The sequence below is a fragment of the Vidua macroura genome, chromosome Z (assembly GCF_024509145.1).
Source record: "Vidua macroura isolate BioBank_ID:100142 chromosome Z, ASM2450914v1, whole genome shotgun sequence".
Classification (NCBI taxonomy): domain Eukaryota; kingdom Metazoa; phylum Chordata; class Aves; order Passeriformes; family Viduidae; genus Vidua; species Vidua macroura.
The window spans coordinates 1,686,933-1,714,065 of record NC_071611.1 but is presented as its reverse complement, the minus strand read 5'-3'; the positions used below and the strand labels follow the sequence as shown (position 1 = coordinate 1,714,065).

Here is a 27,133-nt window from a genome sequence, read left to right as displayed (position 1 = left end):
TCCATGGAAAAGTGCATGCATACCCTGTTCAGCATTCGCTGCATGGGACCATCCTCTGCCTCCCAGAGGAGGCAGCTTTGCTCAGTGGGATTGTCATGGACTTGAATTTTGTGTCAGCCTGTTTCCTCTCCTGAAGGTCAGCCTGACCCCTTGCTGTGTTACAAAGTTTCTTCTGGTTTTCATTTAAGCTTGAAGTCCATCTTTCTTGCTTTGTCCTAGAAGTCTGGGCTCAGGGAAGATCTCCATAGGTAAGATCCTGGAGTTATTCTGGATTGAAGTAAGCTCCTCCAGTGCAGCCCTCTGCTCAGTGCAGAGCCAGCTTCTACATCAAACCTGTTCAGGGCCTCCTCCAGCTGAGTCCTGCTGCTGTTTCCAAGCTGCACACCCAGATCGCACACTCAAGTTACATGTTGGCTGCTGAACCACAGCTCAAAGCAAAGGAATTTTCCAGTATCTCGTCAGAGTTTCCCAAGCCTCACTTACCGATTCCCCAGACCTGGAGCTGAGCAGCTGCAGCTGTTTGCTGCTGGAGGAGGCTTTCTGCTCCTGGTGTTTCCCATGCCCCTGGCATTCTGCTGCTGGGATTCTCAGCTCCTGGGGGGTATCAGCACTCCCTGGCCGAGCAGCAGCGCGTGTGTGCCTGTGTGTGCTGCGGAGGCTTATCGCCAACTGACCTAATTATTGTAATCTCGCTCTTCCCTAGATAGTGCAGGTTTCCTTGGCTCTAGGGAGGCTTCACGGGTTTTTCCAAGCTGTTCTTTGATTTATTGTCTGTCTCCTAATAATATTATTCTTTCACTCAGGCTACGTGAAGCCTGAGAGTAAGGGTTGTAGCCAGGGAGAGTGTAATACTTGTGAACTGCTTTTCCTGCTCCAGTGGCCATCCTGCCGGGTTTGGTGGTCCCAGCCTGCCAGACTTTCCAGGCAGCCCCCCTGCAGGGATTTCTTTGCTGCCATGCTCTTCATCACAGCTCCCTCCTCTTTCCCCTGCCCTGATTAAGAGTGCATCCTCTTACTGCAGAAATCCTCTGGCTGCCAAAGTTAACAGGTGAAAAGTGTGCAGTGCCACTTTCTGCCCAGTTATTGGATGCAGAGTTGTTGCCTGTCCCTTTTTTCTTTAGTTACTCATCCCATTCTGTTTGTTACCTATCCTATTTTTTTGTTGCCTATCCCATTTTTATTTCTTTTCTATCCCTTCTTTTATGTTGCCTGTCCCATTTTATGTCCCTTATCCCCCATCTAATTTATATTGCTCTTCCTGATCCCTTTTTTTTGTTTGGTTGGTTTTGGTTGGGGTTTTTTTTGGTTTTTTTTTTTTTTTTTTTTTTGGTGCCTATATAATGATTTTTTTATTCTCTATTCCATTTTTTTCTTCCTTTTGTCCTCCCTGCTATGGTTTCTCCCTTCTCTACCTACTTTTTTTCCTGTTTATAATATGTTCATTTTGCTACAGGTATAGGCCAGGTGCCTTTTAGAGGTGCCAAATTCTTTTTTTTCCCAGCAAGACAGGGATTTGCAGCATGTTAACAGGGTTTAACATGTACTTCAACATTAAAAAAATAAAGCCTTGGACAGAAAAAAAAAAAAAAAAAAATAAATCCAGCCTGACAACAAAACATTACAACCTGGGATGAATTTCCTCCATTCATGCACTTGATTTTCTTCCTGAAAGCTGTAGCTGGGATTTTGGAGCTAAGAACTCCACGGTTGGGCAGAGAATAGCCCACGTAACGTGGTGCCTCCTCTCAGGAGCAGGGCTTACTGCTAAGCTTCCCAGTTAAAGCACCTGATGGGATCAACAGAGGTTACCAGCACCGCAGGGGCTCAGTGGCAGAGGGCTTGGAAAACAACAATTCAGCAGCACTGCCCTGAAAACCTGTTTTGTTTGGGGTTTTTTTGTCCCCTCGCCCTGCACGAGATCCAGTTGGACCTGAAAGGGAGCCAGAGAGGATGGAGCGGGGCATCACATGAACCTTTATCTGTGTTGGGGTTTCTACAGCCCTGGGTGTTACCTTGTGCAGTGCCTGATATTCTCTGGAGAGCAAATGTTTTCTTCTGCAGCAGAGCAGCCCATGGAGGAGCTGGGAACAAGCCAAAGCAGAGGCATTGCTGGGAGGTTGAAGCCTGAAAGGGCTGGCACTGGGCTTGTGCCTGGTGTTCCACCTTGCCAGCAGAATTAGGGCTGTACTAATGCCCCTTCTTTTTGGGGCAGCATGGGTTCCCATTTTCCTTATTTCCCTCTTTAGAAAAAAAAAGATATGTGTGAATGTTCCTGATGTTCCTGACTTTCTAACTTTCGAGTGAGTTACAGTAACACTTTAAATTGCATCTTCTTTCCTGAAGCACTGCTGCACCCTTTGGGTGGGTACCTCAGGTTATCCTTGTATTCAGTGAATACTCTTCAACACCAGGCCATAAAACAGATAGTTTGGTTTTTTTTTACATAATTAGCCTGTAGAAGAATCACAGTGTTAAGGATAGTTGTGGGGAATAAGAGTATTTTTGGCTGGGTTCCGTGAGAATAAATATTTTTATTTTGTTGAAACAGGAAACAAAATAATGTCAAGTCCCATTTCAATCCAAAATGAAATCTGGTTTAAATTATTTTGCTCTGTAATGGAGAGTTGTGGAAATTCAGTGTACATCACTGCAAAATAAAAGAAAAAATCCTTTGTTTAAAAATAAAAAACTCTAAAAAAAGTGAAACCGTTTTTTCAGTGTTTTCTTCCCGGTGGTTTGGCTGCAGTGACTTGACCAAAACTATTGAAAATTCATCAAGCCAAATCTGGGCTGCTGGCAAACAAGTAATTAAAAAAAAAAAAAAATGTTATTAGGTGATAGGTTCACACTTTTGCTTCTTCAAGGGTGAATTCTGTTCCTTTGGAGACCGTGACAGAGGAGAAACATGACCCTTGTCCCACACTGGTGGAGGGGACATGTGTGGCTTGAGTGCCAAGTGTCACTTCTGGTTCCTGGTGCTGGAAGGCCTTTGGATGTCATGGACACGTGGGAATGCTCACCAGCAGTAGGGTGTTCCCAGGGACCAGGGTTCTCAGGAAGCACTGGCACAAAGTTTCCCAGAGGAGCTGTGGCTGTTCCATCCCTGGCAGTGTCCAAGGCCAGGTTGGACAGGGCTTGGAGCAACCTGGGACAGTGGAAAGTGTCCTTGCCCATGGCGGAGGTGGCACTGGATGGCTTTGAAAGTCTCGTCCAACCCAAACCATTCCATGGTTCTATGAAAGCTCTAGAAGGAGTGGGAAAAACCTGCCCCAAACCCAAGAGTTATGTGTTTATCTTGGCATTCTTTGCATCTTCCTCTGAAGCCTCCAAGTCCTGCACTATCTCAGCACTAGGAATGAGGTTTATTTTCTTCCATACTGTATAATATATTGCAGAAGTGCCTTTTGTAGTCCTGTGTTAGATTCTACTGCTGAATTGTTGGGTCATAAAGACCCCCTCAGACGGGCACCCAAGAGTTGGGAAGGGTGGGGCTCTACCTTCAAGAGCCTTTGATGTGAGACACCATCTGGGTGTATATCCCTAAGCAGTCTCTTGGTTAATCAAATTCTCCCTTACCTCTTTTCTTTCCTTTTTTTTCCCCCCCTTTTTTTTTTTTTTCTGCAAATCAATATAGTTTGAGCTCTTTATTTCATATCTGAAGTCAAAGGTACATGAATAGCAGGCATCCTGCTGTGATGTTTCTGCAGAAGCTGCTCCCCTGTGCTGCACTTACAGCCCTCCCCCCATGATCCCATTGCACTGCTGCATCCTTTGGGTGGGTGCCCCGAGTTATCCTCAGATCCTGTGAATTGTCCTCAACAATTAATTATTGCTAACTCTAGCTTTTTTTCTTAATTAGCCTTTAGAGAAATCATGGGGCCAAGGATAGTTGTAGGGGATGAGAGTATTTTTAGCTGGGTTCAATGAGAACAGATATTTTGTTGAAACAGGAAACAAAATAATGTCAAGTCCCGTTTCAATCCCAAATGAAATGTCTTAAATTATTTTACACTGTAATGGAGAACTGTGGAAATTTAGTCTGCCATGAAAAAAAAGAGTTGTGTTTGCGTTTTACAAGAGAGGGAAGCAAGGCAGGATGGAGGAGCCGGTGTCACACCAGTCACATATGAAGTGCATGGCACATTTGTGTCCGTGGTGGATGCAACAGCTGGACACAAAAAGCAGTTCAAGGGTATTTTGGGACGAATTTTATGTTCTTGTGCCCAGTACACCAGCAGCAGTACTGGGACTCAACAAGGCTTTCTTGCAGTGCATGAAAGGAGCCTACAGGAAAGACAGAGAGAAGCTATTGGAGTGGCAGGACGCAGACAGAGAGTAGATTTAGATTAGATATTAGGAGAAAAGTAGGTACTGAGGCCCTGGCACAGGTTGCACAGGGAATTTTTGTCTGGCCCATCTCTGGAAGTGTCCAAGGCTAGGCTGGATGAGGTTTGGAGCAACCTGGGACAGTGGAAGGTGTCCCTGCCCAGCAGGGGATGGGACTGGAAGATCCCTTCCAACCCAAAGCATTCTGTGATTCTGTGGTCCAAGACCTGGGGTTAGCAGAAGGGAGTGGTGTCAAGGTCACTGACAGCAGGGAAGATTAGAACACAGAGTTGGTAAATCCCAAAGCTGTCTTGATCAGGGCCAGTCCCAACTGTCCTTGCTGCTGGTGGAGGTAAACAAACACCCGCCAAGCTCATGTTCATTTCAAAACAGTTTACTTGTCATGTCCTGAACGTGCCTGTCTCTCTGTTTGCTTTGTAATAACAAACACCTCCCTGTCCTGCTCCTGCCTGCCAGGGCTCAGCCAGGTCCTCTGGGTGATAAATGCAGCTGTGCAAGTGCTTGCAGCATCTTTACACCCTGGGAATCAGCAGGCTGCTCTTCCTACCCCCATTGCTGGCTTCTTGTCATCCCTCACTCGCTGCAGTTTAGGGGGGAATAACCACAGGTGGAGTGGGGCCACCTGGGAACAGAATTTTTGGATATCTTTGGCAGCATTGCTGGTGCAGAGCACCCAACAGAGTGATAGTCTGGGAGCGATTGCAAAAAAATGCACTTCAAGCCTCAGAAAGGAGACTGGTGGCTGGCCAGTAGCTCCCAAAAATTCCTGTCTGGGGAGGTGCTTGGTATTCTTGGGCTGGTTCCCTAAGGCAGGCGTTTTTCTGGTGAATTGATTCAAGCTGCCTGATCAGCTGCTGGAAGGAGCTAAAAGCTGGGGATGGATTTGAGAGGAGGGTTAAGCTAGTGGGCTTGGCTCATGCTGCTTGTGCAAAGCAAAGCTTGGAGGGTCTGGTTTCCTCCCTATCCTAGGCAGGGCATTCCTGCTGCTGTGACTTTTGTCAGTGTGGTGGATTCACAGGGAGCCCATCCCTGCCACACAGCAGCATCCCTGGGCTAGGTGAGACCTTTGGTGGTGCTGTGGTGCCTCTGCTGCATCATGTTCCTTGCTGGGACAGCTGCTGGGAGCCCAGTGCAAAACCTGGGCCCATCTGGGTACTACATTTGCTTTCAAAAGTGCAATGGGAAATTTTGTGGGAGAGCATGGCATGAGATCCTTGTAGCCTGAAAAGTGGATTTAGGGTTTGCAAGGGCATCTAAGAAGAAACTCTTTTATGGAGAATTTATTCCCTGTGATGAGGCCCTGGCACAGGTGGCCCAGAGGAATTGTGGCTGCCCCATCCTTGGAAATGTCCCAGGCCGGGCTGGACAGGGCTTGGAGCAACCTGGGATAGTGGAAGGTGTCCCTGCCCATGACATGAATGAGATAAGGTTTAAGGTCCCTTCCAACCCAAACCATTCCATGATTCTGTGACCTTCTCAAGCTGTGAGAGATGATGCCTTAGATGATGCTCTTTGCCCACAGCAGTCACAGGGATCTCAGCTGAACACAGATGGTTTCTCTGATTGAAGTGGAAATCACTTTTCCATAATGCGGTAACTTTGCTGGATGAAACCTGGCTGTCTTGATCACATCCAGTCCACATACCTCCAGGAGCAGGAGCTAAGGAGGGCACTGTGTCCAAGCCCAGGAGAAGGTAAAGCTTTGGTGACTGGCTCAATCTGGGGTCAAAAATAAGAGAGTCAAATGCCTTACAGGGGTGTTTGTCAGGCTGTGCTTTTCTCTGCCAAGCACAGGTTTCCAAAAGTTGGGAAAAGCATGGGGGATGCTGCCATGGTCACCTTTGTCATGGTAACCTGTTAATGTGGTGTTGGACACTGACCCCACAGAATTCCCTTTCCCCGTGTGTTTCTCCAGACCTTTTGGTTTCCTGACTATTATTATTATTATTATTATTATTATTACTATTATTGCCAGAAGCAGTATAAGGAAACCTCTACTTTTCCTTCTGCATGTACAGAATTCCAGAAGGAACTGTGCTTTCCCCAAATCCTGTTCTTTTCCACTAGAATATTTAGAATATCTAATCTCATGGCTACTGCCTGTATGGGAACTGATAAGGTCAATGACTGATGGTACCGGGGTGGCTGTGATATAAAAGCCAATCTGCTGCTTCTTTTAGAACTTAAACATTAGAATGTGGTGGAATAATGGGGGTCCAGAGACAGGTTTGGGAAGTTTTATTTGTTTATGGGTGTAGTTGACTGGGATTTTTTAGGGTTTTTTGGGTTTTTTTTAGAACTGAAGGTAATTAAAGATTCAGAAAATCTCTGAATATACTCATTTGTGCATGGAGTTTTTCAGTTGAGCTTAACTAGCTCAGAGAGGACTTGGTAAGTTTTTTTCCACTTTCCTCTGCAATGTGGCACAAGTTTACTTGATGATTTCTCTTTCCAGTTCCAGCTGAGCAACTCATGTTAGGCACAGAGATCCCTGTGAGTGAGTGTCCTGGTTTAGGGCAAATTTGGGAGAAAACTTCCAAGGGATTCTTCTAGAAAGCAGATTCAAGCAGCCCCTCCCCCAACTGGTTCAGGAAAATATTTCTTTGGAGAAAAGTGGAAAAAAACCTGTTTATTTAACAGGCAAAGCATTCACCAGCACAAAAAAGGAACAATATTAAACAACAAAATCTCTCTCTGTTCTGAAGAGATGGCAAATTCAGAAAATCCCTTTTTGTCTCAGTCTCTTATCAGTGTGAGCTCCCAGCGTTTTTCTGGATTTTCAGTCCAGAGCAGGTTTAAACAGTTCCAAGAAAAGAAAAACCACAGTCCAGGGAACTTCTCTGCCTCAGCTAGCTAAAACCTAACTGAAAGCAAAGGAGAGCTCTGTCCTGCTGTGTGTTCTGCAGACAATGCAGTCCAGGAGCAGGATGCAGGGGTGCAAGTGCAGTTTCTGAAAATAAACTCCACACTTCTTCTCTCCCCCACCCTGCTTCGCTATCAGGACTAGTCTTAAATGCCCGAAACTTATTTCTGGGCTAAAAAGATTAATGAGGATACAGGCATCACAAAGTCACCTCAGGGCAGTGAGCCAGCTGTGGGTGAGAGGGAATTGTCCCTCCTTCACATTTTCCTCATGCAACCCCATCCCAACCATCAGCATACCCAAGGCTGGGAAGGATTCTTCCCTTTGGGTTTAGCAACAAGAAGCCACGGAAGATTTGCTTCCAATGGTGCAGAAGGTGGCTGATGTTGCAAAAAGCATCTTGCTTCCTCATTCCTATCTCATCTTCCAGAAGAATCTGGGATGCACAGGGGCTCTCCTGTCCCTATCCTTGTTGCACAGAAGAGCTTCGTTTCCAGAAAAGGGGAAAGCTGTGGTGAAGAGAAGCAATTGGTCGGGATGGAGGTGAGAATCTTTAGGGATGGGAACCTCATGAGGTTTAACAAGGCCAAGTGCTGGAGCTGCGCCCGGGCCAGGGCAGCCCCCGGGATCCACCCAGGCTGGGGATGAGCAGAGGGAGCAGCCCCGGGAGAAGGAGCTGGGGGTGCTGTGGGTGAGAGCTGGACCTGCCCCAGCCTGAACCCCCCTGCCCGGGGCTGAGCCCCCAGCGTGGGCAGCAGGGCAGGGGGGATTCTGCCCCTGTGCCCCTGTGCTCAGCTGAGAGCCCACCTGCAGAGCTGCCCCAGCCCTGGCTCCAACAGCACAAGGACGTGGAGCTGCTGGAGCCAGCCCAGAGGAGGCCCCGGAGCTGCTGCCAGGGCTGGAGCCCCTCTGCTCTGGAGCCAGCCTGGCAGAGCTGGGGCTGTTCAGCTGCACAAGAGAAGGCTCCAGGGAGAGCTCAGAGCCCCTGCCAGGGCCTCAAGGGGCTCCAGGAGAGCTGCACAGGGACTGGGGACAAGGCATGCAGGGACAGCACACAGGCAATGGCTTCCACTGCCAGAGGGCAGGCACAGGTGGGAGATTGGGAACTGGGAATTGCTGGCTGGGAGGGTGGGCAGGCCCTGGCACAGGGTGCCCAGAGCAGCTGTGGCTGCCCCTGGATCCCTGGCAGTGTCCAAGGCCAGGCTGGATGGGGCTTGGAGCAACCTCATCAAGTGGGAGGTGTCGTTGTCTGTGGCAGGGGGTTGGACTGGATGACCTTTGAAGGTTTGTTCCAACCCAGACTGTTCTGTGACCCTATGATTCCCAAGAGGAGAGGACCAGCTGGCTCCTCCTAGCATAAAACCCATCCGGGAGTGGCAGCTCCAGTGTTCTGGCTGGTGGCCAAGGTATGTTCTCTGAATGCTGCTACAAGCTGGTGTACAGGCACAAAAATGCTTTTTGCCAGTGAGCCATGGTGTGATTTAGTAGGGATTAAGCAGTTTCCATGCCTGCCCTGCTGCTGACCGGGGTGCGCTGCTCCCGCCCAGTCCCTCCTATGGGCAGCCACCAGCAGCATGGATTACTTCAGCAGGTTGACATCTCAACTTAGAGTTGGATGTGTCTTTCAGGATTACAGAGCTTTTCAAAGCTCAAGTGCCCATTATATTGCCCGGGTGCCTGGAAAGAAAAGTTTTTGTCCCAGTAATGGTTTCCCTTTGGTTATTTACAAACGACGATGCGCAGCGACCAGCACGTGTGCGCAAGCGACTGTGTATGGATGAGCTCCTGGCTGTGATGCTTTTATTTAGGATGTGGGCTGTGCTCTCTGCCTGCAGAGAGCTGCCTGCATGGATAGTTTTATACCCTGGCTGCTGCTTCCATGGGATCGTGGCTCATCCCTTGGGGTGCCAGAAGAGCTGAGCACAAAACCAGGTGTTAGTTGCCTGAGGATTGCAACCTGCCAGGTGAATCGCAGCAGGGCACACACAGGTGCATGGTGCAGGTGTGCAAGCTCCTCTGGCGGGAGAACATCCTTGGTTCATGTCTTCCAGCACGATCCCTGCAGCCATCACGTCCTGCCCAGCTGCCAGAGCGATGCTGTATGCTCTCCAAGGAGAAACAGTGCAGCTCTGAAGAGAAGAGCATGTGTGAAATGCTCTTTCTTTAGGTATTCATAGTAGTTGTTCAGTATCTTTACCTGGCAACATTTTCCTTGTAAAGGTGAAAAATAACAAGGGGAAGATGTAACATGAGCTCTTGTTCCATTAGCTTATAGTAGAAGCAGGAGAACGTGGAAATCTATAATGTCTGGCTTAAGTCACAGTTTGTAGCATGAACCAGTGTAAAATAGGCTATAAAACTCAGGCTGTTCGCAATTCAGGGGTGGGTGGTTGGAGGCTTTTTAGGGCCTGTTTCAGATTTTATATCTAGAAATGCTGGTGCATTTGCATGTATTGAATTCGTATCAAAATCTGTGAGTGTTCCTTGCTGCAGCCGGTGATGTCCCAGCAATCTCCTTGCCCTGACATCCACTGTAGTGGAGCACCCTGCCACAGGGTGAGCCCACAAACCCACCTTCTCTCACTTGGTGTTCAGACAGTAATTTTCTTGGTTGTGTGCTGTTTTTTCCTTTCCTTTTTTGATAATATCTATCACAAGCCAAAGGTAATGTCTTCCCCCAGGCAAGGAAGCCCATCTGGTGGAAAACCACTCCAACCTCATGAACAGATTTGACACACTAAAAGACTTCATGTTTTTAAAGGTGATGTAGGTTTGGTTTTGTTTGAAGAGAAGAAAAGAAAAAAGATTCGCTTTCCAACCACAAAGAGTTGCTTATTGCAGGGAAGCATGCTACATAATAAATTACTGTCTGGGTGAGAATGAGGATTTCTGGCTTTCAGGTTACTCCTTTCCCTTTTTTGCAGGATCAAGCTGCCTGTTTTGGGTTGGATTCTGCGGCATTGTCTGCCCCTCTCTTTTTTTCCCTCCATTTATTTCTGTGTTTGTTTTGATGGCTCTGTTTCAATGCACCATGATGTTTGCCTGCTGTGTTCTGTGCCAGGCTCATGAGTGGCACTGCAACGTGGCAGCTGGTGGGCTCCTGTCCTGTCACTGGGGATTTTCTGCATCACCAGGTACCAGAAACCAGACCTGAGACTGGAGGCATGATGAAATACATCAAATGCTCAGCCAGCTGCGGATGCATCAGCATCTGAAAAGCCCACGGCTGGCTCCAGCAGTAAACACTGATGTGGTTTTCAAAGGTGTTTACATTTTAATTAGAAAAGGGTCAGATCCGGGGTATAATAATTTACATTTCTGTGCCTGATGTTTTGATGTCTGGAAAGGTAGTGGTTTTGTAGCAGCAAATCTAAGACACATGATGCTTTGTGGAGATGCAGCAGTACCTGGGTACAGGGAGTCATGGTTCATCTCTGTTGCTTTTATTTTCCATAGTAACTGTTCCTGAGGGTGGCTGGGTATGAGAGCTGCCTGCCAGCAATAAAGATAAACTGCTCGTCTCATTCTCTGAGATGCTCTCACCGCTCGAGAAAGACGCATTGCTAATTACTTGTTATTGGAAAAGGGCTGGATGAGGAGAGGGAAAATATTGCTGCAGAAGGGGCTCATTAAAAGGAGATGCTGGAAATCGAGCCAGGCTGATGGTGAGGACTTCCAGCCCCAAACACAGACAGTCAAAGGTCCTTGTGCCTGTGCTGCTGTCAGAGCATGGGCTGGTGAGTGGTTGTTTGCAGACTTCAGACAGACAGAGCGTTTCACCTGACCCAAAGGTGCTGATAAGAAGCAGATAAGAAGTAGAAGGGGTGTCCTGTACTATCTGCTCTTCCCTGGTCTGTGTGGTCAAAGCATCTCTCTTGTCTGGGGCTGCAGGGACTTCCTCCTTCTGTGTGTGCTTCAGCAGCAGCTTTGGGAAGCCTGGCTTGGAGTCTCAGTGAGCAGGGAATGTGAGGGAGTTGATGATGGAGGGTTTGACCATGAGCTGTTCCTCCCTGCCCAGCCCCAGAGAGGCACTGAGCAGAAGGGGGTGTCACCTCAGCCTGGATACCCACCTCCACCTGCACAAGGTGATGCCCAACTTGGCTGTAGGGGGCAGAGACAGAAGAGCAGTGGGGTGGGTTTTGGAGCCTGCACAAGAGATGTGAAAGTTGTTGTTGGTTGCTCATGAGAGAGGATGTGATGTCTGGGCCTGGGCTGGGGCCTTTCCCTCTGTCTCCCTGGGGATCAGTTTGGTTTGGTTTTACCATCATCCCATTCAGACACGGATAAATGTGGGCTGCTGAGCTGTTCATGTCCCAGGTGTGTCAGAGCAGAAGAGACCTGCAGGATCACAGTCTGTTACAAACACTCAAGGGAGAACTAACACTAGAGGGTTGCTGGATGTCCTATCAAAGAGCATTCTGGAAGCAGGTGGCTGCACTGGTACGTGAAGAATTTGCACTGCAGCTGCCTTTTTTAGGAAGCATCTCTTATTCCTAGAAAACTCTGGGGTGATAAATCCCATGTGGCAAGACAAAGGCTTTCAGGGATGTCAGGATATCTCTGAGGCCTGTCACAGCCTGTCTCTGCAGCAGCTGGCCTATGATGGCATTTCTGAGAAATAAATATTCTGTGCATAAAGGATGCTCTGCATTCCTCCTGACTTCACTTTGGAGTCACGGAGGAATGGAGGATTGGCCTAGGATTTTCTTAGTGTTTAACCAGAGGATAAGGAAGAGACATGAGTTTTCCAGTTAATTGCTGTCAGTCAATCATTCAGTCAAGCCTTAACAGCTGAGGCCACGTTGTGGGAAAGATGGGCTGGACATTTGTCCTTTATTGGGCTTTGGTGATGGTTACACCTTTCAATAATTGAATTTCAGTTCAGGTGAGAGGAAGCCCAATACATGAAGTAGTTCTGCCTGAACTCAATATTTTAGGGTTCTTTCCCAATGACCTTACCTAGGCGTTGGCATTAGTTATTGGCTCCTGGCTGTGTAGTTGTCAAGAAAATCTGCTTACCACCTTCACCATTTAGGCTGTGTGTGACAGTGTGATATTCCTGTTTCTTTTGCCTTTGGAAGCCACTAGCTTCAAAGAAACTCTTACGTGTGCAAAAGCATTTTAAGCTCTTAGCATCCATCCAGCGGAAGCAAAACACTGGGAAAAGCAATCTCTATTTTCCTTCCTTTGCTGGTACTCAGTCGCATTGGACCTGCATAGGAGCAAGATGTGCTGTTGTTGTCCTAATAGCAGGTCATGATGTGGGTTTGTCTGGATGAATTGGAGTGAGAACTGGCTTGCTTTTGGGTCACCCCTGCTCCCTACAACTCTGGGCTGGTGCAGAGACTCTGGAAAGCTGGGAAAGGCCCTGGGGATGCTGGTGCTGAGGCACCTCCAGTGCTGGGGACAGCTCTGGGCCCTCAGGAGAAGGGGCTGGAGCGTGTCCAGGGCAGGGAATGGAGCTGGGAAGGGGCTGGAGCCCCAGGAGAGGCTGAGGGAGCTGGGAAGGGGCTCAGCCTGGAGAAAAGGAGGCTCAGGGGGGACCTTGTGGCTCTGCACAGCTCCTGACAGGAGGGGACAGCCAGGGGGGTCAGGCTCTGCTCCCAGGGAACAGGGACAGGAGGAGAGGGAATGGCCTCAGGCTGGGCCAGAGGAGGCTCAGGTTGGATACTGGGGATAATCCCTCCATGGAAAGGCTTGTCCAGAGCTTCTGGCAGAGCCATTGCTTCCCAGGGCATTGGTGGAATCCCCATACCTGGAGGGATTTAAAAGCCATGTGGATGTGGCACCTGGGGACATGGGTCAGTGTTGGCCTTGGCAGTGCCAGGGGAATGTATGGTCTTGGTGGTCTTGATGGTCTTGGAGGACTTTCCAGTCTAAACAATTCCATGATTCAATGGTTCTTTAAGAATTGTTTTAGGAAGATCTCTTTATGGTTGCAGTTTTGGTGTAATGTTGCTGTGCCAGCATGTTTTTTCCCAGAAGCTTGTTTTGGGGGCTGAAGTCCCTTGGCATGGCTGGCACAAGGTGGGTCTCATCCCAGGGGACAATCTGTGAGAAGTTGCCCTGCTGTTCTGTCTTGGCACTGCCAGACTGCTGCAGTCCAGATTTTGAAGAGTTTTTGGGGTGGAGGGGAATGGCTGGAGGCTCCTCCCTGGGGGAGGACATGCCTGTGGGGTCCTCTCACCCAGCCTCCAGTGAGCTGATGGAAATGCACCACTGTCCTGCATGTCTGTGGTCTTGTCATCATGGACTCACCACTTCTTAAATCATTTTGGTTCCAAGTTCCAGTCTCCTGCTGCCTCCCAACCCAAAGTGGGCTCCTTCTCCATTACTGTTCTTCACCTATCAAACTCACCACTTGTTTCCACAAGTTCAACAAGTCTGGAGCACCTTTGGGAGAAAGGGAATGAGCCTACAAGGGTCATAAGAAATGCTTGTTCTTACTATTTGCTGATGAAGGGCAAAACTGTATAATTGCTAAAAAAACTGTATCATCTTGCTAGAGCAAGAACCCCATTTAGATCACCCTTAATAACAGCTATTAATAATAATTATACATTACAGTAATGCTGATAATTACTAAGTTATAATAAGCAGTTTGCACATCTATTGACTTTTTCTGCTGATGATTCCTTCTTTTATGGTCACAGTAATGAGCACAACATGGGCTCTGTAAAATCATAGGATTTTACAAGGATTTAAGTTGGAAGAAACCTTCAAGGTCCTCTAGTTCTACCCTCTTGCCAGGGGCAGGGACATATTCCACTGCACGAGATTGCTCCAAGTCTCATCCAACCTGGCCTTGAATACTTTCAGAGATAGGAAAGATGTGCAAGGTAATTTTCAGACCCCCAAAGCTTTTTGCTTTGACAAAGTAGAGGGGAGGGAAGGGGGAAGTGGAAAAAAAAATGCAAATTTGAGATTGATCTTTGTTTGTTGTGATTAAGGAATGTACCTGGTGTCTGGGAATCCTTTGTGCTAGGTGTTGAGCCAACACAGAGCCGAGGGATCGCTGCTTCATTAAGGGCTCTCACCAACATTTGTTTGTTCAGTGTGGGAGGATAGTAAGTGCTTTGATGCTCAAGTGTGGGTTTGGGTTTTTCTTTGAAAACCATTTTTGTATGTGTTTTGAGGGTGAGGTGAGGTGAGAAACCAGCTCCAGGCACAGATCACCAGGAAAAGCAGGAGTTTCCTTTCTGCTGAGTGATGGTTTCCTTTAGAGAGAGGTGAAGCTTCCACAAGACCAATTGGTTTTAGAGTTTCCCACTAGAGATCCACAAATATCTCAGATATGTGGTTTGTGTTGTCTGAAATAGACAAAAAAGCCTTTGGGCTTGTGTAATGTGTGGCCCAATGAGATGGAGGTTGGATATCTGATCCTGCTCACTGTACCCTGAGTGATGCCACCTTTGTCCTCATTTGTCCTCTGCCTCATGCCATCTCTCCATGCCATCACACCCCTCCAGGAACCTCCTATTCTCCCAACTCCTTCTTTAGCACTTCCTGTTTGATAATTGGTGCTTTCCGTTTGGTAATTGGCACTAATTAGTGAAAAGGGGAGAAGCATGCCCTCCTCCAGGGCTCCACACTCTCTGGGGCTTCTTTTTTTCTTTCTTCACTTTCTTCTTTTTTCTTTTTCCTTTTTAATATGGCATATGATTTTTGTTCAGGAGCTAATGTGTGATATTGGTCTACATAATGAGCCTTTTTGACAGTCTGGGCACATTTGGGAATAATTCCTTGAGCAGATGAAATCCTTAGGCCAGAACTGCTCATTCTCGGCAGTTTCCAAATGAAGCCACAATTGTTCAGAAGTGACAGAGGAGAAAATAGTTCAGGAGCTGGAAACTACATGAGTTGGAAGCAGATTTTTTCCCCCCCCCCCATTCCCTTCTGGATGGCATGTGACTCACTCTGGGATTGCTTGGTGATTTTATAGTTGTAAATACCCATTCCTGGTGAAGGAGAGGGTGAGGGATGAAGTTGTGTCCTGCAGTGTGCTGGCAGCTCCCATGTCTTCTCCCTCCCAGCTGCAGGAAGGGAGGAATATGAGATGTAGCACAAGACACTGGGCCGAAGCCTAGTTTTTTCCAAACACAGAATTATAAAATATCCTGAGCTGGAAGAGACCCACCAGGATCACCCAGTCCAGCCCCGCACAGACTCCCAACAATCCCACCCTGTGCATCCCTGGCAGTGCTGTCCAAAGGCTCCTGGAGCTCTGGCAGCCTTGGGGCCGTGCCCATTCCCTGGGGAGACTGGGCAGTGCCAGCACCCTCTGGGGGAACAGCCTTTCCCTGATACCCAACCTAAACCTCCCCTGACACAGCTCCAGCCATTCCCTGGGTCCTGTCCTGGCCACAGGGAGCAGAGATCAGTGCCATGCCCAACCCAGGAGCTGATGATTTCCTTTCTTTATGGTGTTACTGTCATTGAGCCCTGGAGAAGCAGGAAGGAGAAGGGAATTATAAATCTCCTACGTCTCCTGAAGAGACAATTTTCTGCAGTGAGAGATTTTAGAAGTGAATTCTGTTGTGATCTCTGTCTCACCTCCTCACTGGACCGTTTACAGTCACACCATTAGCTCAGCATTATTTACTGCCACTGCCCTAAAGAGGCTTTTCAGTTGTCATCCTCTTCCTCACCCTTGTCCATTACCACCAGCTTCTCACCCATATCCAGCACAACTAGTGCTCTGGATTTATTAAATTAAGCATTTTAGTGTGACATTTTTTCTCTTGTGCATATGTCTGGAAGTTTTCAGTAGTTCGGGTTTTAAGCAGGAGGCCAGGAAATATGTCCATTGTCCTTTAAATGCAGGAATATTACAGAAATGGAACATTTTTTGCATGCCTGGAAGCCCTAAATGCAACCACCTAGGATTATTAGAAACTGTATCAGAAATGCAGACGTACAGCAAAAAATACCCCGCGCGTGGCAACCGATAGGCTTTGTCTGCTGGGGTTTTTACAATTACTGGGAAATAATACCTTACTGTCTTTTTTTTTTTTTTTTTTTTTTTTTTTTTTGTCCCGCTTCCTCAGGCCCCCTGTGTCCCCGGTGCGTCCCCTGAAAGGGATGGAGAGCTCCTCGGTGGCGTCGGCCTCCTCGGAGGCGGGGAGCAGCCGCTCCCAGGAGATCGAGGAGCTGGAGCGCTTCATCGACAGCTACGTCCTGGAGTACCAGGTACAGGGGCTGCTCACCGACAAGACCGAGGGCGACGGCGAGAGCGAGAAGACGCAGTCCCACGTCTCCCAGGTGGGGTGAAAGGCTCACTGTGGGGTGGGAGAGGGAACACTGGGGGCTCCCAGAGTGTGTTGTAGGCTGAAGTAGTCTTTCCAGGGTTTGGATGTGAAGCAGGGTGTGATAAAACGCTGGGTTTGGGGCAGCTCGCTTGTTTGGGGATGTGTTCGAGGTCTCCAAGCTGCTGGTAGCAGTCTCCTGATGCTGGGTTTGGTTTTTTATGGTCTCATCATTGAAAGTGTTCAGGCCATGTGGGATAGGGCTTGGAGCAGCTTGGGACAGTGGAAGGTGTCCCTGCCCATGGCAGGGGGTGGAATGAGATGGGGTTTAAGGTCTCCTCCAACCCAAACCATTCCATGATTCTACATGGGGTTTAAGGTCCCTTCCAACCCAAACCATTCCATGATTCTTCATCTGGTATCAGCAGTGTTTGATCTGATCTGTCTGAACTCTGCTGGTTTGCTGGAGCTGAGGATGTGACCCAGAGTTCTAGACCTGTTTTATATCATCTCAATGTAAAGAAATTACCAAACAAAGGAACCTTTTTAAGAATAGATTTTGGTGAAGAGGTCTTTTACAATTTGAGGATCAAAGCCCTTAGAAGTGGGAGAAAATATATTTAAAAATCTAGTGATCCAAAATGTATTTTATTAACCCGAGGCTGGAAGATGTCTGTGTTTGAAGTGACACTTTAGAGGGGCTTCAGGTCAAACAGACAAGTTCTGCTTATTAATGTGTCAAGCTCACAAGTAGTATTGAATTAGAAATAAATTAATAAATAAAGTTGTGTAACCTCTTCTGGCTCTGCCAATAAGCCCAGGCTTTCTCTGCATCTTAAGGACAAAAATTCATGGCAGCCCGTGTACATTTTTTGCATTAAGATCCTTGATTGCAACAACCAAATCCATCTTCCAGTTGTGGAAATGGCATTTTAGCTTTCCTTCATGGCTTACCCTGGAAAAAAGAAGCTGCTGAGTTTTTAATGTTAGTTCTGAGAGTGTTCTCTTTCAAGATGGCTGGGTTTTATTCTGAAGGAAAAATTCGTAGTAATGAAAGTTCTGAACATTAAACCTTTTAATTAAACCACTTACAGAGGCAGCTCAAATGAAGCAGCTAAATGAGGTTGTACCCCAGACCATTGATGCAGAAGTTTAATTAGGATTTATGGTGAAACTCCATCAAAATGCAACATTTTGTATTTCTAGGGCTGTGTATTGGACAAAAAGTGAGGACGGGCTTTTACTCTAAGTCACTTGCATTTTTCAAGCCATGTCGTAGTGGATGCAGTAAGAAGGAATTATCTCTTGTCTCACAAAGGTTTTTTTCATTTTCCCACCTATAAGAAATAATCACAAATTTTTATTTCTGGTTTTCTCTTCCTAACCAGTTCTTAGCAAAGCAAGGAATAAACAGGCACATATCCTGCAGCTGGCTGGAGTAACTCTGGTGGAAGGCAGCCTGATGGAAGGTGGCACGTTCCCTCATTAATGAGAGCTAGAGGGAGAAAGATGGATTTAAGGGAAAGGCACTCAGCTGAGACCAAGGAAATTGTTTTTAACTGCAAGGTTCTGCCAGAAACTAAATCTTTAATGTTGGGCAAGTTACTTAATCTCTCTGCAGTTTGTTTCCTTATGGCTGTGATGTTTTCCCTGTCTGAGAGTGGATAAATCCATTCAGTCATGTGTGTGTGAGTTGCTTGGATGGTGCCACATCCCTGGACAACTGCTCTCCTTGCTGGGGGAAGGAAAGAAAGGCACATCCTCCTCACTCAGCTCCCAGGGAAGCTGAATCCATCACCACTTCAGAGAATCCCAAAATGTGGTTGTGCCCATGATGGAGATGTCCCCAACCTTGCTCCTACCAGGAAAAAAGAGGAAAATCAGAGGGAAAAAGGTGATTTTATTTTGCTGTGGAGATAATAAGGAGTGAGCTTGTACCTTGAGAGACCTTTCCAGGCATGTGGTTGCACTCTAAATTACTAAAGAAGGCAGGGATACGTCTGGTAAGTAAAAGGATCTGAAGAGTGATGGCATCATGAGCCTGTCCAGGGGGGTCAGCAGATGAGCAACTCCAATGACTGAAATCCTCCCATCTGTGAGTTAGAACGGGCTCTCTGATGAGGGCAGGGATCATGGGCAGCTGTAGTGACTCTTATTTTGTGGCCTCATCCATACCTGTCAGGGACCTCTCAGGTGGTTGTTTGTATGGAAATGACTTTTAATTTTCTTGGTGCATCATCCTTGGTGATGGTACCAAGCCTTGAGTGTCTCTGGAGCAACCAAGTGCTTCCAGCATGGAAGACCTCAGAAGTGGGGCTGGTCAGTCTCCTCTTTGTTGAAGACAAAATGACTTTAGAATTAAGCAGCATCTTTCATGTTTGTCTAGTGAAAATTGCTTTTTTTTTGTTTGTTTGTTTTCACCAGTATGATGCAGCCCTACATTTTTTAGGTGAAAAAAAATGGCAACAAATGACACCAAATTCAATTCTTTTGGTGGAGGCACCTTGCTGCCCAACCTTGGAGCAAGCTGGCCTAAGAATCTGCTGATCCCCTGTGGCCACGTATGGCAAGGGCCAAACTACACCTTCCATACTAATTTTCTGTTTTGTTTAAAATGAAAACACGGGGTGTTGGCTGCTCAGGGCATGTATCTATCCTTGATTTTCCAAATTTCCATGGAAGAATTCCATGGATATGAGTGAAAGAGTCTAGTCACTCTAGTGTGTATCACCCACCTGGGATTCCAAGCACAGTCAGAGTCAGCAAGGAGGTATTGGGGCTGGATTCTATTGCAGAGCACCATATCAAATGCTTTCCTACAGTTGTTCCTGCTTCTTCCCTCTACCCACTGTCAGCGGGTGGAGCATTCCCAAGCCAAAGCCTTTGGGATCATCCTCAAAAAGGAGGGGGTGCCACACGTGTGCAGCGATGCCCGCGGCGGGACGGTGTTTTCTGTGCGCTGTGGACTGACGCAGCAGTTTTGCCCAGCCCAGCTATTATTTTACACAATCCCTTTTTTTATCCCTTTTGCAGTGGACGGCGGATTGCAGCGAGCAGCTTGATGGCAGCTGTTCCCCATCCCGAGGGAAGGGCTCGTCGTCTCACGAGCATAACCAGGTAGGGTTTGTGCTTAGTTCCTCCTCCCCAGACCTTTGCCTTTATTTCTGGTACTGCCTCGCCTGGGAGGTGCTGCCAGCTTTCCTCCTCCTGTGGAAAAGGAGACTTGTCCCTCTGCTTGGCATCCAAAAGCTCATTCCTGCCCAAACCGTGGGAGGTGGGCAACATCCTGATATGCAGATGGATGCTTTCACCAGGAGCTTAAAGGGGGAAAGATAAGGAGTGTCACATTTATTCTGGAAGACTTATTGCCACATGTGTGAGGAAGCTGTTAGGAGCACCAGAGCTGACTTGGAAGCATGAGATGTAGCTGGAATGAGGGATCTTTGTGTAGCTGGGCTTCTCTGTTGTGTGCTGCAGCACAAGGATGGTGTTACAGGGAAGAGCATTTAACAGCTGAGAGAGTGAGCTGGCACAAGAAGCAAAGTTGCACGTGCTGAGAGCCTGTGTTGGTCGTGCAGTGACAGGAGCCAGGTGTGAGTCAGTTTTGGTGCTTGGACATGGTGTGAATAGGAGTGAGGAGTTTTTACTAAGCACTCCTGGAGGTGGCTGTCCCTCCTCATGTGAGTACCCCCATGGAAGAGGGTTGGGTAGGGTGGGGGCTTGTGTTTGATCATTCTCATCTGATTGACGAGCTGCTGTGTCACCATGAGACCATCAGCTCTGTGAGAGCAGCACTTGTTGAGGAGATGTGAAATTTAGGCATCTGAAGGAAGGGGAAACAGCATTTCCAATTGCTGTGGCTGATGGATGTCCCACCCAGAGAAGTGGCTTCAAGTTGGTGGCTTTCATTCTCTTGCTCTGCTTGATGTCCTCCAGATGCAGTCTCATGCGTGGGATCCATGAGGGGGAATTTGGGAACCCCTCGCAGGGTGTAAAAGAGGCTGTGCCAGTCTGAGCAGGGCATGTTGCAGCTCTCATTTTGGGCACAGCTTCCCCCCATGGAGCCATGCTGAATGTTCTTGGGTGAGGGATGGGGGCTTAGGCATCCCGTCCCTACCGTGGCCATGGGATACTGGTAGCACCTCTTAAAACACCTGCACCCAGCAAAGGCAGGGTGTTGTTTTGTAGGAGGGTGTGTGCTGAAGAGAGGCACTGCTTTGGATGAGCTCCTGGAGGTGCCAGATGGAATTGTGGGTTTAATTTATTACAGCTGTGATCTGCTTCAAAGTATTCAGCAGCAGAACCTGGATGAGGTTCTGGATGAGGTCCCTCCCAGCACTGCAGACAGCTGCTGGATGTCCAACTGGGAGGCTGGCCATCTCCATTGGGCTTCCTTGGGTGGATCAGGGGTTTTCCCTAAGGAAGAAGGACCCTGGCTCTTCAGCCAAGGGCTCTGCTGACGTGCCAGTGGCTGGTGGGGACCACAGGAGGATGCAGGAGTCATGCATGGGTGTTGCTTTCCTGACAACCTCCATCTGCCTGGTGCCATGCACTCTTTTGTTTCAGCTTACATGGTTTTTTTGGGGGGGGGGGGTTTTTTTGGGGTTGGTTTTTTTTTTTGTTTTTTTTTTTTCTTTTTGTTTTCTTGCTGGCTTTTTTTTTTTTTCCCTGGAAGTTAAATGTATTTGATCTCCTCCTACAGGGAGCTCCTTTCCTACACACAAACACCATTTGCTGATGCCCAAGCTGCTTACCCTGTGTTTGGGCTCTCTCCCAGCCTGCAGCAGAGCTAGTAATTATCTCTCTCCATGTTTGGCTTCCTTTAACTGTGAGTAACAAATTTTCCTTGGCACCAAAGAGGAGCTGCAAGCTATTGTTCCTCTGTCCAGGCAAGCATTTCTCTCACTGTCACTGATATATGAGTTAAACGCTGCTAGTGAGGACCAAGTGCAGTTTATTGCCATTCCTGGCTGTTTTCATTAAAATCATTCAATATTAAAAAAAAAAGAAAAAAAAAAAAAAAGTCATTACTAAGATGCTTGTCTTGAATTAAAATTATCAATCACTTTTCAAACCTGCTAAGGAAGAAGCCAGCTAATTATTTCCCAAAGGAGGAAGGGGTTGGGTTTTGGGGGTGTTATTTTTGGGTTTTTTTTTGAGTTTGTTTGGTTTTCATTGGCTTTGGTTTTTTTGGTTTTGTTTTGGTTTTTTGTTTTTTGTTTGGGTTGGGGTTTTTTTTTGTTTTGCTTTTTTTTTTTTTTTTTTTTTGTTTAGATGGGATTTTTTTGTTGCCATTTTTTAGGTGTTTGAGGGCTTTGGGCAGGAAATGGAATTGGTAGTTTTCCTATTGTGTTTCCAGCTGAGATCTCTGCGTTGCCAGTCATACTTGAAAAATACTTGGATGTGAGATTTCTGCTGGCTTCAGCTAATGTGAAAATGTGGGTTATGTATCAGTGACCATGGTATGCCTCACGTGGCCATCAGAAAGGGCATTTATATGGAAATCTAGGTTATTCCTGGAAATATATTCAGCATGTGGTTCATTTTCTGTGAAGACAAAGTAGTCCAGTCTTGCTTTTTCAGAAGTAATTGGCTTCCTAAAGGTTATAGGGAAGCCTAGAGAGAAGATGACTTTCCCATGCCTGAAAATCCCCCTATGCATCCCTGAGTACTTGATGCCTTTGAAATTCTGGGCTGTACAATCCAGCAAGGTTAGAAAAATAAAAGAAAGATTTTTTGGGTTTTTTTTAGTGTGTGTGTGTTATGCATTTTTATATAGTATGTGTGTATATAAGCATCCACTGGTTGTTTTACAAATGTGGGGAGTAAAGCCATTTCTAAATAAAATACAATATAAGGGTAAAAATGAAGTGTCTTGATGCAACCTGCAGTCCAGGATATTCCTAAGTTGCTGGTTTCTGATGTGTTGGGTGTTTCTGGAAAAGAGCACCACAGGCTTGTCCTGCTCTTGCACTACTTGGTGAGACCTGTATTAGCAGCTGTGTGAGACTTAAGAGTCAGTTCCCATAGGCTGGCAGATAGGCATCCCATACAGAACAGTGGCTTAAAAACAGAGAAAATTCCCCCTGAAACCTCCTGGTCTTTCCAGTTCTGTGGGCAGGTGGGTGTGAGATGATCTGCTCATGGGGGTATCTCCTGGGATGCATTTTGTGAACTCATGTGCTGAGAAAATCCTGGTCTCACAATTATATGCAGCTCATCTGTAATTCTTGTTTCCTGCTGGGATCTCTCTGTTTGCTGCATGGTATGGCCATGTTCCACTAAACCCCCAGAAAGTTTGCCAGGCTTCACCACATGGGAACCTCTGGGGCAAAGACCAGGTACTCAAAATATTATTTGAGCACCTTACGGACTCTATAAATGAGGAAGGTTTAGATAATGGAAGAATTTTAAACTCTTTTATGTTTGGAATTTTTTTTCTTCCCCAAAAAGAGCCAGTGGGAAGTTTTTATATAATACTTTATTTGCATTCCCCTTGTGAGGCTGTGGCAAGTAGGAAGCTCTTTGATATATTTCTGAGAGCAATTCATTAAGTAAAAAAATCTGGTGTGGTGCATATTGAGGGAGCCAGCAGAGCTCTTGGTACATGAAAGGCCTGGCAGGAGCTCCATCCCAGGCTCCCCTTATGTAAAAGGCATTAACAAAAACCAGAACAACCCTGTGGGTTTGTGCCACTTTTCCAGGCGGTGGGAGATGGAGAGCTGAAAATCCTCCTTCCTGGCCAAGTCCCTCATTTCCCCCATGGTGGCTGGCTGTCACCCCTCATCACCAAGGAAAAACCTGTGTTGCTGGCAGTAAAACAGAACTTGCTTTCACTCCACTGCTTGTGTCCATGCCCCGCCAGGTGCAGCAGGAACTTGGTACAGGGTTGGGCCCTCGGAGGCTTCTGCAGTCGATGGTCGTGTTGCCGATCTGCTGAGCAGTGAAGGAGCAGGCAGGGTGTGTAGATCACACCTGATGGTCCCGCACCTTGCTTGTAGCACCCTTGTCCTGTCCTCCCTGAGCTGGTGGTGAAGGACGTGGCTGGGTTTGTTAAAGCAGCAGAAACAGCAGCACATGGTGGCAGGGTGGGGTGGTGGGTTTGCACTCTTGGGCCTTGGCTGGAGATCAGACTGCCTGGAGTAAAGAGCATCCCTGACTGTGCTGGCATGAGAGTTCTGACAAGGGCCTCGAGGGACAAGGGGGATGGCTTCCACTGGGAATGACAGGGTTAGATGGGATATTGGGAAGGAATTGCTGGCTGGGAGGGTGGTGAGGCCCTGGCCCAGGGTGCCCAGAGCAGCTGTGGCTGCCCCTGGATCCCTGGAAGTGTCCAAGGCCAGGCTGGACAGGGCTTGGAGCAACCTGGGACAGTGGAAGGTGTCCTTGCCCATGACAGGGGATGGAATGAGATGAGCTTTAAGGTCTAATCATTCCATGTCCATGTCTTGCAGTCATGGATGGAAAAGCTGCCATGTTGCCAAAGCAAAGGCAATAGGAGGTGTGGGACAATGTGTGAAGGCTGTCTCTTGGGTAACAGCAGATTGCAATGCACAGAAGAGCTCAATTTTAATGGACAGTGGAAAAATCAAATTATCTGTGCAGATTTTTTTCACAGTTCCAGAAAATTTTCTTTTGCAGCTATCAATGCTGCTTGACTTCCTGGGATCAACCACCAGGAGAGTCTCCCTGGTGGATGCTGCAGAAGCAAAAGGGAAGGGATTATGGTCTTGGACAGGGGACATGTCACTGGGTCCAGATTAACTGAAGTCAGCAGTGAAATTGTCCTGCTGGCTTAAGTCCAGTGACGTCAGGAGGCAGCATGTAATGCCCCAAATTCTTGGCTAACCAGATAGGGCTGGAGAGACAGTGGATTGGCAGAGTCTCTTGACTAAATTTGTAATTCGTTTTCCCTGTGCTGGTGGACAGCCTGTGTCTCACTTGAGTTGCCTATCCTTAGGCCCAGATCTGAAAGAAAACAAGAGGGATGACTCTGGAAGGACTTTTGGAAATTACAGAATGCTAAGGGAGTGGAATGGATGTTAAAAATCATCCACCTGCCATAGGCAGGGATGCCTTCCACTAGAAGGTTGCTCAGGGCCTTATGTGCTATGAGCACTGCCAAGGCTGGGGCATCCACAACCTCCCTCAGCAGCCTGGGCCAGTGTCTCACCACCCTCACAGTAAAAACATTCTTCTTAATATCCAGTCTAAATTTCCCCTCTTTCAATTTGTATCCATTACTCCCTGTCCTGTCACTATAGTTCTTGATGCAGAGTCCCTCTCCAGCTTCCCTTTAGGCTCCCTTCAGATCCTGGAAGGGGCTGTGAGGTCTTCCAACAGCCTTCTCTTCTCCAGGCTGAACAGCCCCAACTTTCTCAGCCTGTCTTTACAGGTGAGGTACTCCAGTCCTTTTATCAACCTCATGTCTTCCTCTGGACTTGCTCCAACAGTTCCATGTTTGGGGAATATGCTTGGGGTTCTTCATCTCGTTGGCCAGCTCATGTCGTAGCCCAGGGCCAGTTTGTACACTTGTACAATCTTGGCTGAGGTTGTCTGTTGCCCACCATGCTGAGGATCTATTGGGGCAGGTAGGTGCTGGGTGATGCTGTAGACACTGATTTTGTGTTTCCAAAAGAGAAAGAGAAAGCAAGAGACAGAGACACTGGCTTTGCCAGTGAGTACATGTTGATGGCTGCCTGCCTGGTGGAGGAAGAGAGTAGAACTTTAAGTGGGGTGACCTGCCCATGGGCAAAGAGCATCTCTGAGAAAACCAGTCACTTTTCTGCCTGTAATTGCTGGGTGATGCTTCCTCATTTAGTAAATGCCTACTAAATCATGAGCCCTGCTCAGTTATGGTTGGAGCAGACTGCTGAGAAAGAAATCAAGTCATTCAGCTAATGTATAGGTGTAGCTTTCTCTGGTTTTTGTTTGTTTGTTTGTTTGTTTGTTTGTTTTTCTCTGGGCTTGTTTGGGCTTGGCCTCATGAAGCATCAGTGCCTCATGTGAAGCAGACACCTGCTTGGGTGTCAGGAGGTCTGGGAGGGAAACGTTTCACTGCTTTGCTGCCTGCTCTGGAGAACTGCTGCTACTTACTGAGGGTGTCTTCTGGGCCTCGTGTCACCAGTGGCTCACATGAGGGGACATCTTGTCACCCTCATTTTCCACTCGGGTAGAGAACACCGGGTGATGCCTGTCTGCCCATTGTAGAGCTTCCCACACTCTTATTTTTTGTGAGACTTGATTTACCTTTGAGGTGTCCATCTTTCCAGATTTGGATGAGTAGGTCAGTCAGTGCTGGAGCTCTAGGCAGGGAATTTCCTCTGAGGCTGGCACAGGGCTTTGCTGATGGGTTTCCATAGCATACCTGGAGTTCTCAGGGCCATTCTGAGAGCCCTCAGTGTTCCTCCTCTTCATCCTTGTGTGTAAATGAGCTATCTAGCACATCCTTGGCTAGCATGGCTCTTCCAGTGTTGTCCAAAAAACGCAGCCACACAGACTTGGTCCTTTCCCAGGTAGTCCAGAAAGATCTTGTAAGCATAACCTCCTACTTCCAAGTCTATCAGGTCCTTTGGTCCTGTATTATGAGACAAGTGTAGATAAAACCTTACTTTCCTTGGTAGAAGATGATCTCAAAGCAATGTTTGGTGTCCCTTCTGCAGATTGGAGAGGGGAAGGGGGAAGGTGGGCATAGACCTGGGAAGGGAAGGAACAGAGCCAAAGAGTTTGAGGCTTCTGCATCACATTTTTATAGCAGTTTCTGATATTCTTACAGCCTTATGTAATACTTTGAGAAGAAAGAAGCTAGAAAGTCTACCCTACTAAGATATTTAGAGTAATCTTATGATTGGTTTTTTGCTGCCTTTTTTTTTTTAAGGTGTATTTTGAGTTATTAAAATAATTAAGCCTTTGGTTTTCCTTTGTAAAATTGGAGTGGTTTTTCTGGAATAGGTCTAGGGAGATACTTGGAGCGCAGTGCAAAAATTCTGCATAACGGGAAGATTTGGCAGCAGCACAAATTGGGTGTGTAAAAAGCTCCACTGCAGAAAAACCTCAAAAAGGGCCTTTAATACAATAGCTGTTTTCTGTTCTGACCAGGAGTAAGATCAAAGTTGAGGAACCATTTGAAGGACACCCCACAACTTGATCTAGGGGTCTCCTGGCTGCAGATGTGAGACCCTTGTTACGCTGGGGAATATCTCAGAGGTTTTTGGGGTCCAGAACTCTGCCAGCTGCCTGCTATTTTCCCTCTGACCCACCTATGAATGCTGTACATTGAATATTGAAATTTTTACATACGATTGAACATGAATCCCATCCAGAATCCACTCATATCTTCAGGACAATTAAAACTTGTGCTGCTGCCAGGGTTGATCTACATCTCTACCAGCACAGCCCACTTCACCCATACTTATCTTCACTGAAAGCAACCACGTAGGTGATCACTGCGTTTCCATTTATGGCTTCTGCACTGGGGAAACTTATCTGCTTTTTCTGCAAATAGGATTTTCAAACTTGCACTGAAGCAGCAGAAAATATTAACTCTTGAGCTGGCAAAGGCATCAGGATTAATTAGTTCATGCCTCAAAGAGCTCGCTGCAAAGGTGAAAATTGCAGTGTAAGTGAAACATACGATTATTGCTAATTAAAATGCAAATGTTAGATTTGACAGCTGGTT

The 27,133-nt window shown here is 47.2% G+C and overlaps 1 protein-coding gene across 5 annotated transcripts in view; it reads left to right on the top strand.

The window, feature by feature from the left end:
- CTIF (cap binding complex dependent translation initiation factor) overlaps positions 1 to 27,133 on the top strand; it is a 148,553-nt gene that overhangs the window by 12,586 nt on the left and 108,834 nt on the right. For 3 of the 5 annotated variants that reach the window (XM_054003028.1, XM_054003027.1, XM_054003029.1), the window contains exons 2-3: positions 16,258 to 16,471; positions 19,489 to 19,572. In XM_054003028.1, the coding sequence (XP_053859003.1) occupies positions 16,258 to 16,471; positions 19,489 to 19,572 (298 nt within the window). Of the gene's footprint in view, positions 1 to 14,207; positions 14,278 to 16,257; positions 16,472 to 19,488; positions 19,573 to 19,938; positions 19,943 to 27,133 lie in introns of those variants that run through there. The other 2 variants (XM_054003030.1, XM_054003031.1) reach the window with 2 other exon arrangements.